This window comes from Caloenas nicobarica, chromosome 1 (genome assembly GCF_036013445.1).
Source record: "Caloenas nicobarica isolate bCalNic1 chromosome 1, bCalNic1.hap1, whole genome shotgun sequence".
Classification (NCBI taxonomy): domain Eukaryota; kingdom Metazoa; phylum Chordata; class Aves; order Columbiformes; family Columbidae; genus Caloenas; species Caloenas nicobarica.
This window is the reverse complement of record NC_088245.1, coordinates 41,327,206-41,343,032: the sequence shown is the minus strand read 5'-3', so window position 1 is coordinate 41,343,032 and position 15,827 is coordinate 41,327,206. Positions and strand designations below refer to the sequence as shown.

The 15,827-nt window shown below is 40.7% G+C and overlaps 1 protein-coding gene across 3 annotated transcripts in view; it reads right to left on the bottom strand.

Moving 5' to 3' along the window:
• The window catches only part of EP300 (E1A binding protein p300), a 65,052-nt gene that overhangs the window by 32,107 nt on the left and 17,118 nt on the right, over nt 1-15,827 (bottom strand). For all 3 annotated transcript variants that reach the window (XM_065629333.1, XM_065629316.1, XM_065629324.1), the window contains exons 4-9: nt 6,972-7,148; nt 4,574-4,835; nt 3,697-3,810; nt 2,546-2,782; nt 545-638; nt 78-212 (exon numbers count right to left, since the gene is read on the bottom strand). In XM_065629333.1, the coding sequence (XP_065485405.1) occupies nt 78-212; nt 545-638; nt 2,546-2,782; nt 3,697-3,810; nt 4,574-4,835; nt 6,972-7,148 (1,019 nt within the window). The remainder of the gene's footprint in view (nt 1-77; nt 213-544; nt 639-2,545; nt 2,783-3,696; nt 3,811-4,573; nt 4,836-6,971; nt 7,149-15,827) is intronic.

Below are 15,827 nucleotides of genomic sequence, written 5' to 3'. Positions count from 1 at the left end.
CTTCCTCCTGCCCCACACGTACACTTCAGAAGCAGCAACTCACCCAGCAGGAGATTGTTTTGTTATTAGCTACTCACAATTTATGAACAAGGTGGTTTCGGAGATCCTGAGTAATGTCTTCATGCCACTGCTTTCGAATTCCAGTATTGGATGGTTGAGCTGTTGGCATGGCTCCCAAACTGGCAACATTGGTGCTTTCACTCATCATGGGGCTTCAAAAACAGAGAAAGAATTGAGGGCAAAAGTCTAGCCCAAGCTTAGTCATCTTACAGTCATAGCCTCTTTTAGAATAATGTTAGGACAAAGTGCTAGTTCAGCCATTCCCTAATCAGTGGACAAACTCTACAGCAACAGCTGCACAGACACCAAAACAATGCCGTGAAAGAGTACATGCTGTCCTACCCAAGGATTTGGAAAACTGCAACAAAAGCTACAAAATCCAAAGAGATAGATAGCCATCAATGGCATTTACCCCACTGTTTACGCAAGAAGTGCCATGAGATCAAAACAAAATCAGTGAGGTGCAAAGAATACGTCAACTTACTTTTGAGAATTCATGGTTGAATGTAACATTGAGTCAGGCAGCAGATTAGGGGTCTGAACCCCTACTCCTCCATTTACTCCCATTGGATTTGCACCTATAAAACAGAAGAATAAGTATTCTTAAATAAACAGCCCATTTACTGTACAAAAATCAGTAATTGCTCAGTAATAACAAAGGTCCAGACTTTCAAGTATTTTGATTTTTGTGGAGGGAGCTCCTCCTTTTACAAACTTAGAAGTCTGAGGTTCAACACTCGTAACCTCCAAGTGAAGCATCACGCCACATTACTCCTCTGCACATCTTCTCAAACTTCTTAATGAACAAGCACTTTCAATTTACTGCAAACATTATATACCAGAGCCCTTTACTGTGACTCCCTAACTAAAGATTCAGCATTACCAACCACTTCTGGGTTTTTTTGTTTATAAGTGGTTGGGGCTTTTTTGTCACACAGGGGCTCAGGATATATATTCACAAAGGCTTGAAAAACTTGAAACATCGGCTACCACCTACATCTGATGACTTACCCCCCTCTCATCCATTCCATATTGAAGGATCCTATAACTAACTCCAATTTCATACTAAGAAGGAAAATCTGACAATCCTTTGCAGAAAGAACCCCTAGTAATTTCTTACATACCAAAATCTGCTTTTCTGAATCACAGCAAATCTCAATCACCAGAAACATTACCTCTACTTTCTTCACGCACTACAGTTAAGATTCAAATAGTGAAGAAAAATGCAGTACATTTCTGTTTGGAGCTTCAAAATGGATCACTTTGTGAAGTTGAGGGTAGCATGAAAACCATTACCAAGCTTTACACATATTTAGGACATCTGAATCCTACAGAATCTGTATTTCAAGAAAAATAAGACACTTTGTACAAGAGAAATCCACTGAAATTAATGATATCAAGCCTAATACATACCTCTAATACCACAACCAAGTGTTTAACAGTCTTTTCATAAAGCTGCCTCCAGCCACCCTTCCCTTAGTCACTTTCTTCTCCTTCCCAAATTCACTTTGTCATCTGAGAGCAAGCTGGTGTAGAAGACAACTGTCAACCTTCACCTTAACTCTCCCTTTTCAACTGCCAAAAATGACCATTTGTTTGATCTACTTAGGACTAAATCTTTTCACATTGCAGTCCTCACCAAATCCTGCTGCTTCTCCTAAACTAGCCCTGTTGTCATGTAGGCCATGACCCGATCATTCCTATCTTGTGTGTTGTAATTCCCTCCTTAGCGACTTGCTTCTAATAATGAAACAATAGTCAAAATTCTACACCCTCCATGCTTGTCGTTTCTATATTAACCTTCAGTTCTTCACTTTGATTTTCTTATCAGTTCTACAAGGAGTGCCCAGTAAGAATGCACAGCCCAAATCCCATGTCTATAAAGAAACATTTTGCTTCAGTAAAATGGTGACACATTCCTTTCAACCTTTCAAGGCCCTCACTGTAACATTTTCTAGTTTCTAGAAATTAATCTCTTTGTAAGACACTCTAACATGGTTTTCTACTGTGCATTATTTTAACCTAATTGTTTAAAGACTAAGTTCTCAGGACCCTTACCTCACCCTCTTTTTTTTAAAAATGCTTTACAAACCGGAAGGCAAAGTTTTAGCAGTGTACAAGTCACATGCAACCTTTGAGGACCAGTCATCCCATTAACAAGTGTATTCTACCTAACAGCCTTTTCCTGAGTAACTCAGAAGCAGCATGTCCTTCGGTGCAGAAACAGCCCAAACTGCAGCCTGCAACCAACCGCTACTCTTCTTTGCAATCTCCCAAGTCCTTCCCCATGGAATTCCTCTGCATTCACAGCGCTCATCCCATAAACACGCTTGTCATGGGGCATATAGGCAGGATAACTGCAATCCCATACAGCTTTTTCTAATTAACTAGCAGTATTAAGCTAGTAGGTTAAGAAAATTTGCATTAGATACAGCACAGGAAAGTTGCCTGTAGTTTGTATTTTAACAGAAACAGATAAACTTACTCATAGGATTCATAGGGCGCAGACCCTGGGGTGACTGTCCCTGTTGCTGATTCTTCACTTGAGCCTGGGGCTGTGTCTGCATCTGGTTCCCTTGATAGGTGAGTCCGAGGGCTGCATAGGCTCTCTCGATGGAGCTGGGGTCTATTTGACTGGTAGTGTTTATGCTGGGTGTTGTCTGCTGCCCCACGCCCACAGAGCCAGTATTTGCAAGTCCCACTGCAGCTCCGCCCAGGAGCGCTGGAAGAGACATACCAAGTGAGTAAGGCCAGCAGGAGGTAGCCAAAGAGGTCCATGAAATCAGGGAAAGAACATAAAGACTGCACTGGCTGTTCAGAACTAAAACATCTCCTTCTAAGAGTGTGCAGAGAAGATGCCAGGTCTGGAAAACCTGTCATGAAACAGGGAGACAAGTTTTGACCCAACCAGCCATTCCAACAATGTGGTGTTGTTTTCCCTTTGAGCTGCTGAGGGGAAATACCATTCCAAGTATTTAGGACACATTTGTTTGTTTCAAACTGAAAACAGAGGCACACCTTGGCATGGAGGCCAAAGGTAGAAGGGTACATACAGCTCTAAGACGACATTGTACTGCCTTTGAAAAAAATAATTCTTAAAACAAGAAATAGCTCACATCAGTCATGAGAAGAGCCCAAAGCAACATCAAGAAAGGAGAAAAATAACCCATACAGGTAACACAATGACAAGTATCTTGCCAAAGATTGTGGCAGGAAGACTAAGGAGACACAAAGAAAAGGGGGAAGAGACACCTGATGCAAACAAAGGATGAAGAAAGAACCAAATATTATCAGGGCTGAACTGACACAACCCTCTGTATATGTGCACATCTGTCTCCAGAACCTGGCCAGCTGGAAGAGGTGCTAGTGAAAAGCCAGTCATTTGGTTGAGAGCACTATGACTTGTTCACCCTTTACCACTCTCCTGCTAGGAAAATCCAATAAAGTTAGAAAGCTTCCATAAAGACTATCTATCAGGGACAGAAAAACACCCTGGGACTTTAAAGCAAGGGGAAAATCATATTACATGTTCCCAGGTTCAAGAGCACCACTACTATCACTTGGGTGCAAGAAAGTTTAACTCCCAACATGCATTTTGTGGTTTATCCAACACACACATTTCCCCAGTAGACTTACATTGTTGGTTTCTTTTGTCCCCAGCATTTTTGAGAGGCAAACATACAGGACAGTCATGTCTCGTACAGTTCTTCCAGTGCGAGATGATTTGTCGGGAAGACGCGCAATGTGCCACTAAGGAAGGGAGGGGAATGAAAAACTTTTACGAACTAGCTCCAGCATTTCCACACAGTCAACACAAACTGGGTAGGGAGAAACTATTTCTCTCATGGCACACACCTATATCACCACAGGTCAGTAAAGCATTATTTGCAGTAGTTCAGCACTACCTAGCCCTGAAAATGTAGCTAGATTTCTTCAAGTACTCTTGGCTCAACTAAAGCTTACTTGAAAGCTCTATGTTAAGACACGCAAGCCTTTGTCTCCCTGGCTCTAAGGACACCACCACATATATCAGGCAGACTGTACCAAGCAATTGAGATGCCAGCAGTTGTCAAAACCCAGACAAGCCTGGGCTACCAAAAAGGCAGCATACATTTTGCATGTATGCAAAGATAGACTAGGATAGACTAAGAGTTCACCAGTGCCAGTAGCAGCTTAATTCCTGGCTATCTATTGCTTGAGATTTGTCTTTTTCATTTAAGGGAGACAGGTAGGCTTTGTGTCAACCTTCACCAGAAGGCAGCATCCTAAAGATCTCACAGAGAGCTACAAAGTTCAGCAAAAGATCTTCACTCACCTCTTTGTGTCATCTTGTCCCCTCTAACTTGCCTAAACTTTAAAGGCTTGAAAGCTTCCAATTTCTGTTCTTAAGGGCACAGGTGGGTTACAAAAAATTCTACTTCCCAAGCCACCCACTAGGTTCTCCATCTCTTTCTAGGAGCACTTCTTGCTCTGCAAGTGTTAACTGCATCTATACAACCTCTCCTCCACTTACCTTGGCAAGATTTGCCAGCCTGACAATGTGTCATGTGGTTCAGGACATTCTTCATGGTTCGGCAATGAGGGAGGTTGCATTGTCGCACCTCCCCATTGGCCTGTTCTCGCCGCTGACACTTGTGAGCATGTAAGAGGAGAACTAGTTGCTGCTGAATGAGTTTGCGTTTCTCTGGATCGGCTGTTGGTGCTCCAGACCCCATTCCTTGAGAAGCTGCTGGCCCCATCCCAGCTTGCTGAACCTGGGGAGCCTGCTGCTGGCCCTGCAGAAGGTGGAAAGGAAATTCCCAGAAATTAATCTGATTTTGAGAACAATCCATTTAGCAAGTAAACAACAACAACAGAAAAATCAAATAAGAGAAACAACTACTACATTCCGTGATTAAGGGAATAGCCCACCTATCTGTAGTTCTGGATGACTCATTAAATACACCCCTCAGCAACAGTCCAGGCAATAACTGTCTTGCCAGCCACAATTTCATCCCCTTATCACTCTCCCAATCCTAGCTCTTGCCTTATCAAAGACCAGCAGAACTTTGCACATGCTCACAGGTGTGTGAGCTAGACCAACCAGAATAAACACTTCAACCTCAAATCTCCTCCTCATTTTGGAGGCTAGAAAGTTGCGTCCACAATTCTTGCATTAACAGAAGAAAGCACCTTTCAGAGTGAAGAGTTTTCCCTCTGTATCCATATAAGTTGCCTCAATTTGACTGTTCCTAGAAAAGGAGAATGAGGGGGATGCTCTGGGAAACTTTTTCCAGCCAGGAAACTTGCATGTAGGCATTCAAAACAAGCATCTCCTAGTCTCTGCTACAGATGAAGGACAACTCCAGGACAACTGATGCCACAGAAATAATTTCAAGTATGGCAACATCTAGTACTTCTGTTTATTTCTTCAGACTTTTTCATATTTCTTCCAGGTGACACTTGAGGAGTACTCAGCAAAGAGAAGCTCAGGGACTCCATGTTGTTTGTATCACTTGAGTTCAACAGCTTCCAGTTTCTAGTAGACTCTTCAGAGGGTTTTAGAGGATATTTCTGGAGATCTCCAGATTTTTACAGCTCAGCTACCTGCATTTGTAAATCCCAGTTCTCCAGTAGCTGTTCAATACTAGTACTAACCTTTCATTTTACAAGGAGACTTTACCAATTACTCAGACCCTTCCGGGTTTTTATGTCCCAATATGACCATCACTGCCTTTTTTGTAGCCTATCATTCTAAATGCCAACTGAGATAGCAGCAACTTTTCATTCCCAGGTTCAGCTGGGTAGCAGTTCAACTTCAAAAGTTTTATACTCTGCACTGAACAGTTTGACAGCTGGGGTTCTGAAGAGCAAGTTTTGGCTGCTTCTTTTTTGGTTCATACAACCAACTGGTTTGCTAGACTTCCAATATTTCATGCTCAACTTAAAAAGCATTAAATAAAACTCTCAGGATTGAGCTCTTTTTAATTCAAAGGTACAAAACTTATCCGGAAATGGTGTTTCAACAACAGTTGCTAAGATCAAGAGACTGACTCTCCCAGAGAGTGGAGGGACGGAACATGAAGCAGTGAGAAACACAAGCTATATTCAGAAATGTGACGTTGTTTCCCAAACTAAAAAAAAAAAAAAAGTATAGGGAAAAAAGGCAGGACAAATTGCATGTCATACGCCTAACCACTTTAAGCTTCCAAAATACTGAGGCAAACACATTCAGCCACCAGTGTTAAGCTCGAACTAGGAAATCTAATGTTAAAGCCTGTCATTTATAAGCTTGGGCCATCCAGTTTTCTCACCACTCTGAATTCCCCTTTCCTTCAGTCCTGCTGCAGTAACAGTGTGGGGGGAAAAATCATGGGCAACAGGGCTACTACAGCAACAACCTCTAGCATCAGGACTGTTGTGTGTGCTCCTGTAATTCAGAACAGGAATGAACACACAACTGGGGCTTCTAAGCCCTATGACAGGTAATACCTGTTTGAGAAGGGATACTTCTCTCTCCCAAAAGCATTAGTGAGTACAGGCAGGAATATAATCCTCAAGACAAAGCTACACTGAGGAGAAGGGGCCAAATACAGCAACTACAAGAGAAGGGATGGGAGAGGAGAACAGAGGTGTCCAAACAGGTGGTAAAGCTCACTTCAGTTAGAGAGTTTCATTTCACTTTCTCTGCTAACAGGGTTTGAAGGACGAAGAGTGGAGGGGCAGCTTATGAACAGAGAAAGCACAACTCAGCCCTCTGCTCCATATCAGCCCTTTTAGGAATTGAAGCATGTACATTATGTATGGATTCAGAGCACGCACTCACACTAGGTATGACAGCTGCAAAAACTTATAACATGGCAACACCAGAGCATATTGCTCCACTTTGGTCTGCTATAACATCTTCTGGAGATACCTTTCATTCTACTTACCATGTTAGGCATTCCTGCACCAGGAACTGGCTTCTTGTCCATTGGAAACTGTGGTAAGCTATTCTGCAGTCCAGCTTTATTCTGCATCTGAGGCCCAAGTCCACTGGCTCCAATCTGCTGCCCAGTGTTCTGACTATATGGCTGGCCATAAGGGCTGGGATTGCTCATCATTCCCATCTAGGAATTGAAATAGTAAGATGTTTAAGAAAGATATGTTAAGTTCACAACGTAAAAAGCAAATTAATACTTCAGAGAAGCAGGTTTGTTTACAGCCATGAACCAGCTGCAATGCCAGTAATGATCCACATTCTTCCCTTGCTCCTTTACATACATGTATCTACCCATCACACAACACTAACTCCTCAACCAGACAGTTCCTATAAACACAGTGAAGCCAACTTACCAGCCTTGGAGGTCAGTCTGGTCAGAAATGGCCTGATTATTTATAAATAAAGCATTTTGTTCAACAGATTTCTCATTTCAGCTTTCCCAATCACAAATTTGTGCCACTGACTATAGCACTCACAAGCCTGGAAGAGTTTTTCTGCACCCTGCATCTGTGCAGATTCCAAATGGAGACAAATACCACCTTCATTCATATCAGCAGGGTTTATCCCCGAAACCTCCTACCCAACTGTCAGCACTCTCACAGCTCCTCTCCAGGCAGCTGTAACAATGCATGTCTACAACTTCAGTACACAATTGTTTTCAATTTAGGAATATACTATAAGCATAGGTAACAACACACACAGGCATAGTAACTTGTTTGCAGTGAGCAGTACTAGAGGTTGAAGGAGAAGCTATGAAGGAACTCTGCAAACAAAACAAATCTGTTGAAGCATTCGTCCACAGCGGAAGTAGATTCGTCTCTCATACAAGCTATATGCGTATTCAACAGTTTTAGCACACCAGAATATACCATTTGTTGGCTTGGAATGCCCCAGAACCTAAAGAACAGTTAGAAGCAATCTTGCCAATAAAGTTCTTTGTCCTCTTTTTTTTTTTTTTCTTTCATTCCTTGCATTCCCATATATTTTTCATGGGAAATCTGGCCTGCTAGGACCAAAACAACTAGCCATAGAGGACCAGGAAAACTGGAGATCTTTGTTAAGATTACCAAGTTCTCATCATTACACAGGCAAGATCCTCAAGGAGCCATAAATCAGAATAAAGGCACAAAAATACTTTAAAGAGCTACATTGTTTCAACTCACATTAGCATTTGACCGGACAATGTACTGCCTCCTTGATGCTTTTTGGTTCAAGTCTGGGCATTTTCCTGCATCCAAAAAAATGCATTCAAGCTCCTATAGCAGGTTTGTTTCCAACCATTCCTACATTTTTTCTCAAAGCAACCTCCCCTAGTAGAAACACCTTGTTTCTGCCTCTTACCAAGCTTCTCTGGTCTGCACAGAGAAGTAACCTACATGCCCAGAGATTACCTGCAATTAGTCAAGCACTCCTTTTTCAGGTTGTATCATCTGCCATTCCCTTATAATAGCCTTCAGTTTGCATTTGCAAAATAAAGCAGAATCAAACCCAAGCTACACAAAATTCACTAAAGAACCTGCCACTTTAGACATCTGATATGTGCAAGTGAGTTCCCTTGAGGACAGCCCCTCTGCTCCACACACAAGCAATAACCATAATCACACAGCAGTAATTCATTAGAAAGCAACAAGAAGAATCTCTACACATATGAGATCAACAAATTATGCAATGATCAGGCAGAACTAAAAAAAACCTTCCTTTCCTCTGTCTCCTTTGGTACCACCCCTGCTGTGTCTCAAGTGCAATGAATATACACATGGTGATCGATGAGGCAGCTGCTGCCAAAAACAGAACAGGTAAGACTCAAACCCTTCCTGCCTCTACCTCAGAAGACTAATAAGATCCTATATGCAAGCTGAGCAGAAAAGAAAGGGAGAAGAAAAACTAAAGGGATCAGCAAACACTTTCAGGACTCTTCTCCATCGCCATTGCTGCCTCAAATTGATCAACACGTTCAAGGCTCAGTGAAAGATTGACAGTGGGAATTATTTCCTTGAGAAAACAAAATGTGTTTTCCTGCAAGATAGCCTGATCCCTTTGGCTCCAGAAAGGGTTTTGAAAGCAGGTACATCTCCCAAACCAGAAACTTCTACACAAAGTTTTCAAGTTCATTAACAATCATAGCTCCCAAATTTAGCTGACACCCGAGAGTATACACAGACTATGTTGGCCATCACTAACGCTGTCCCCATACGACTTCTGCAACTTATGCTATCAGCCCTAAATAAACCCCAACCAAATAATTCAGAATTGAAAGCCGAAGGCACGTTTTCACACCCTGGTGTCACAGGGAGAAAACCAAGATTCCCAACTCTGACAACAAGGGACTTCACGCATTGATACCAAAGGATTCAAAGTAACTGTGGCCTGATGAGCCAACTCTGTCCTGACTGCAGGGGGAGAAACCCCAACTTGGAGTTAAAAAAGCACCTTTTCTATGTCACCCAGAACAGAAGCTTTCTGATGGAACTCAGGAGTGAGGTTTGACCATGACGATCAACCTCTGTATCTGAACCACAGCTGGATACAAACTTTATGTGAAGCATCTGGCTTTTTAAGATGTACTAATCAAGTCAGCCCAGCACAAAGATCTCTGATGTTTTTCAAGCATGAGCCACTGGCACTCTTTGGGATGCAAAACCAGCCCCCTCAAACAAGGTAGTCTCCACACCAGAAACACAAGATCCATTCTCCCTAGGGCTGAGAACCACCATCCACCCCAGTAAGGGGACTTTGTTCACCCCGCAGTGCCCAGTGACCTGGCAGCAGACAACAACATGCCCATCTTAGCCCAGCTGCTCCTGACAGGGGTTATCCTCAGTTCCCTGCTTCAGCCTGCAGGGAAAGCAAAGACCAGAGAAGAACAGGCCAGGTCGGAGGGCAAGCATGCCAAATGGGCTCCAAAAGCCACAGTCAAGAAACACCTAAGAAGGATGCTAAAAAACAAGGCCTCCTGGAACGAATCAGCAGCCATCACCTGGTCCAGGTGAGACTGACACCTGCCAGATCCGCAGATGAAGCTCACAGCAATGCCCCCCAGCCCTGCCACCACAGACCCAATAACCTGATACCAACAACCTGCAGGCAATTCTGGACTGACTCAAGAGAAGGGTCATTCAGGAGATCCTTCACCTGGCACAAGGTGGCCTTGTGACCCTGGCACAACAAGGAGAAGCATGCTCAAGTCATGTTGAGAAACACAAATAAAAGAAAACAAACAGGAAGAAATGGATGGCCTAATGACTATAGAAGAACAATAAAAAATAATCCTGAAAAGACTGACATACAGTTCATCATCATATTATTAGTCTATTGGGAGTAAGGGGTCGATAAAACATCTGAGTGCAGAAGAACCAGTCGAAGAAATGTGGGGTGAGTACTATGGCGTGAGACAAGTACAAGGCTTCATCTGCAATACCATACAAAAACATACATGGCCGAGTCACAGCTGCAAGTCAGCGAGTGCAACAACTACTCACTCCTTTCTGGCCACCACCTCCTTCCACTGCTCTTCCCATTTCACTTATCCATGTAATCTGTTGTTTTTCTTCCTCTCCTTGCCTCACAACTTACTTTCATCACACATGCAAGGACTTACACAAGGAAGAGCAGACAGAAATCCACCTCACAGTAAAGGAGAAGAGGAGGAAACGAGGAAAACAGCAAAAGATGATGTATGGCTCATAGCAAAGGTAATCTCATACGGTTATACCTTTTACATACACAGAGGAAAATTACTTTTGTGCCTCCAACAGCAGGGGCTGTCATTACCAGAATGGAGGAAGATGTGCACCTCTCATCATGTAAATGGCATGGATGACAGTCCAAGAAACATCCCAGTTCACAAGCATCAGCACCATCAGACAGGGTTGTTCAGACACTCTTCCCATCTAAGAAAAGCAACTATGAAAGTGGAGGAAATTCCCCAAAATTTTGATTTAATGTCATGAAACACATGCATCTTCAGTTTAGAAGAAGGTAAAGTAATTAACTCTGTTTCTAGTTATACTGTTGATACTACAGAGTGCAAATTGAGGAGAAATAGCTGTTACAACTATGTACATAGACACTACAAATATTCTGTTTCTCTGTTAAAAAGAAAAAAACCATGCACGCACAAAAAAACCCAAAACAAACAAAAAACCACCATGTAACAAAAAACCCCTCAAACCTGCTTCACTGACAGTCCAATATTTGAAAGATAAGTAGATGTCAGCAATAGTATTGAACAATGACCAGTTTTAAGATTTGCAAAGATAAATGTAAGCATGGAGAAGAAAGAGTTAAGTTTTAATAGCATTCTTCCAAATAATCCAAGATTTGCAATACGAACTATCTATATCAGGGTAAATGCAGTGCATGTACTAGTTTAAGACCATACTGATGGGTATCTAGTACCTTTCTGTATGTACATGTTCACAAGTAGAAGGTGATTAACTTTCCTAAAACAGGAGAGTTAGTTTTGGTAAATTCCAGCTGTCTCTTTAAAAACAAGAATTTATTGTATATCACTTTCTCATGCTATTCTATCAACTGGTAGAGGATTACTGAACCCAGGCATAACCTAACGACAAAATTTTGCCAGTGGTATCTGCTGCATTCTTTCCAAGGACTGTTATTGATTGTTATTCTTTGCACTTGACTGCGTAATATTTTAAGACACCTATTATAAGACACTAGTATTATTTCACTGCCAATTATGCAATAAACTGACTCAAAGACAAGTCTTTACTGCTCCATTTCTCTCTCATAAACAAACATTCCCTCCTTGCACTGGGATAAAGTGAGCTATTATCCATTTCTTCACCTTCGTTCACCAAAGAACAAGCAAAGGATCAGAACATACAACTACACTTTTAATGGATTACTGTACTTCATTGTATGGTATGCTTGGTCACGGAGTCTAAAGAGTGGGGACACATTTACCCGTTGAATCAAACAGCTAATGAAAATAATAAGGCACCCAAGAACACTGACCTTCTACTTAAAATGTGATGCTGAATATGCGAACACTAAGGAACATAAGGTGCTTTTGTTTTCTTTATCTAATTTTACAGTTTGAAAGTAACATCATCTTCAATCTCTCTGCAACTTTGAACAGAACGAAATTTCTTATTGTTTTACCTAAAGGACATTAGAAATTTTTGAAGAATTACATTTGTCTTTGTAAAATACTGCCATCGGTTCTTCTTAAAGGAGGTTAAACTGACAAAACCAAGTATATTTCTTATGAGAGAACCCTGTATATACTCAAACAGTAAACACAAATGACACAGAATTGCTATTGGAACTCTAAACGTTTCAAGTGATTTCACATGCAAGAGGAATACTTACATAGCAGAGGTAGCAGTAATGGCCTTACTAATCTGAACTGCCTTCACATCCATTTCATTACTTGAGTAACAAAACACTTCTTGAATCAGTAAGAGATGAAATCTAAATGACCCAAAGGCCAGGTGAACTTCATCACTTTGGGATGAGCACCACTACCCCAGAAATGCACACACCAACTTACACACAAAATACCCTCCTCCTCTAATAACAGGATGGACAATAAGATCGTAAGTGGGTACTCTTGACAGATCCCAGTGGAACAAACTGAACATTTAACTGGATATAATTCCGAATGAAAAATGGCTCAAAACATGAAACATTAATTTGTTCTTTTTATAGAGCTTTACTTTGCTATCTGTTTACTTTTAAATTAATCAAAGCTGTAAAACTACCTAGTGAAACAAAAAGCCCCAAAAATGCTTAAACACTGAAAGAACCAAAGCATTACAAACAATTTCCAAAACTCTATTTTAAGAACAGGCACATCTGTCATCCTCCTAACTTGCACACAACCAAGCACATAGAAAACAAAAAGCTATTCAAGAAAGCAAAACTTGTTACAATTCTCTTCCCCTCCAAACTTGTAACAGTTCCTTTCAGGCTAGACTTTCACAAGCATTTTTAGGCTGGTACTGTCACCAAAGCATGGTCCACACCCTTCTCTGACTGGCAATATCAACTCCTTTAATGTGTCCCCTCCCTAATATCAGCACTAGCTTTCCATCTGATGAATATAAATTGAACTAGAAAAACAATTCAAATTAAAACTTTTTTTTTAATGACCACATGAGTTTCAAGCATGATTTAGTTCCTCAACACAGCCTGTCATGCAACTGGCACAGAGATGGTGTGCAGACAGAACTGTTTCTTTTTATGCCAGTGACTGCTTACATAAAACTACATACCATACATAAAACTACAGCATTAGACCACAGGATGTACACGGCAGATTCTGACAGTATTAGTTTATGAATACCAGGCAAACCCAAATCAATAATTTACGTTTGAGGTTTCGAGTCCTGAAAAGTAACACGCACAACGAAAAAAGCTGGCAAGTACGTGGCTAATGTCTAAAGCAAGTGCTCCGCTCCGCAAGCCAAAGCTTTGGGAGGAGAAGAAAACACTTCAGGAACTCCATGCAACAACAAACCAAAGCAGAAATGTAACCAATTTTAGTTTCCAAATTGACTAGACACTTGGAGCGCATATTTACTATTAGAAGAGCGTAACATCCTCTCCATAAATTAATTATCATCATAGGAAACCAAAGCCATCCCTCCATTCAAACCATTGCAGACAACACGCCTCTGTTTTACTGAGAGAGAACTCCCAGACACAGCCCTCCCGTCACCTAAAGGGCCTGACTCTGGCCAGCCAACACGACCAAGTCGAACACAACCAAAGTGTCTGATCTGGTTTTTCTCCTATTGAAGGACAGCTCCTGGATAATGCACTTTTTTTTGCAGAGATGAAGGAAACCTACAGAAGTTATTACACAAACTCCCACATTAACAGCAACACAGTATTAAATTTACCAATTAAAAAAATAGCTTTTAAAAATGACTCCTTAGTGTCCTCTGTTTTGATCTACTTTTTGAAGATTTGTAGGTGGGAAAAACAAAAGCAGATGGGTGGAGAGATAAAACAGTCAGACATTACTGTTGTCAGATTTTGCGAACTCCACTGCATGAAGTGAAACACAGGCTCCCTGCCAACAACCAAACCAATTGAAGACATTCTGGAATTTCAGCCTCCATTTCAGACTGTTCTTTCTCATCTGGCAGTTTCAAGTCCTTTATGACAGCAATACCCGCTATACTTACACTAAAAGTCTCAAGGCTTTTTATCAGCAATTAAAGAACTCTAGGTATTTTTAATCGGTCTGGGACTATGAACTAAAAAAAAAAGAAGTTAATATGTATTTGGTCTGAATATTCCCAAAAGCATAAAATGTTCTTACTTTAGATGAACGGCACCTTTCAGAATTTAAGCAAGTGAGGAAGACAATTTTGATTTTGGACTACATCAGCAAAAAGTTTGTGTCTTTTCCCTACTTCTGCTAGACAAATGAGTTTATTATAGTGCATAAACCTACTTTAGCTCTGGTAAGTAAGGATTTAAAAGTTGCATTTTACCCAAATACCCAATAAATCTATTTTTGACTTCTGATTACAGCTTTCTAAAGATCAATTTATTATTTTTTTTTTAGCCAAGGAATAATGAATGAGGCATTATATAATTCCAATACAAGAATACTTTTAAAGTAGTTCCATATTTCTTTCCACTGTAAACTGCATACAAATTTTCTACTGTAGAAATGAAGGTTTGCAACAACTTTAAGAGGCAAAAAATATCTGAAATGACCAGACCACAAAATCAACTGATTACTAGACATATATATATATCTCAGAACCATTGTTAGCAGCACTGTGTTTAAGCAAATAGCTAAGATCAAACAACTTCATAATTAATAACATTCACAAGACACTAAAGTAATTTTACTTAATACATTAAAGCACAGCAAAACCATGAATACACAGCATAATGTCCATTTATGTTTCAAATATATTTATGTACTATGTTACTTATCATTCCAAGCCCTCCAAGTGGATTGACTTTAGGCATTCCCAGATAGATCTATTCAAGTATCACAAAGCACCTTGGAAAAAACTTTCTCCTCATCACCCAAGAAACATAAAACACCCACCTAAAGTGAACTGAGACATTTAATTATTTTCTAGGCTGTTGATCAAAACACTAAAAACTTAAGAAATACTCAAGTGGCTCCCTACGCTAAAAAAAACTAATTGTACAAGACAAAAATTAAATGTAGACATCTCCTTGTCACTTGAACCACTAGATCTTCTCTCATCTTTTTAGTGACTCATGACAACTTTTTTCAAATCTCTATTTCACTCTCCAGCGTAAGAGGGGTTTTTTTCTGCTTTCTAGTTTACTCTCCTATAGACAAAGCCTTTGTAAATTTTAAAGCTAGAACTGAGTTGGATTAACAGTCTTTTAAGAACCCAACATTTGTCTTCAGGTGTTTATGCAAGCATTCGTTCTCCGCCATTAACTCAAATACCTATTTTGTAACAAGGCCAATGTATGTCTTAGCACATACACTGTATCAATCCATTCAAACCTCTCTATGTGCCTCCTGGCATCTGCTACAGCATAAACACTCAGTTGATCTCAGATGACAAATACTTTAATTAAGTGTCACACAGGAAAAAAGCACCGCAACACCTAAAAGGTCCTGATGGATTCCCATCATACTCACAATACCTACATCACGTTAGATGGGAAAATACATTTGTGGACAAGCATAAAACAGAATAAAATACAATCTAAAATAGGATTTTTAATTCAGCAGTCGTCTTGCTTGTTGTGCCAGACTCAATTTTCGCCTCCCATGACTGCCACAAATTCCGCTTAAGCAGCATATGAACTACTTACTACATGATCCAGG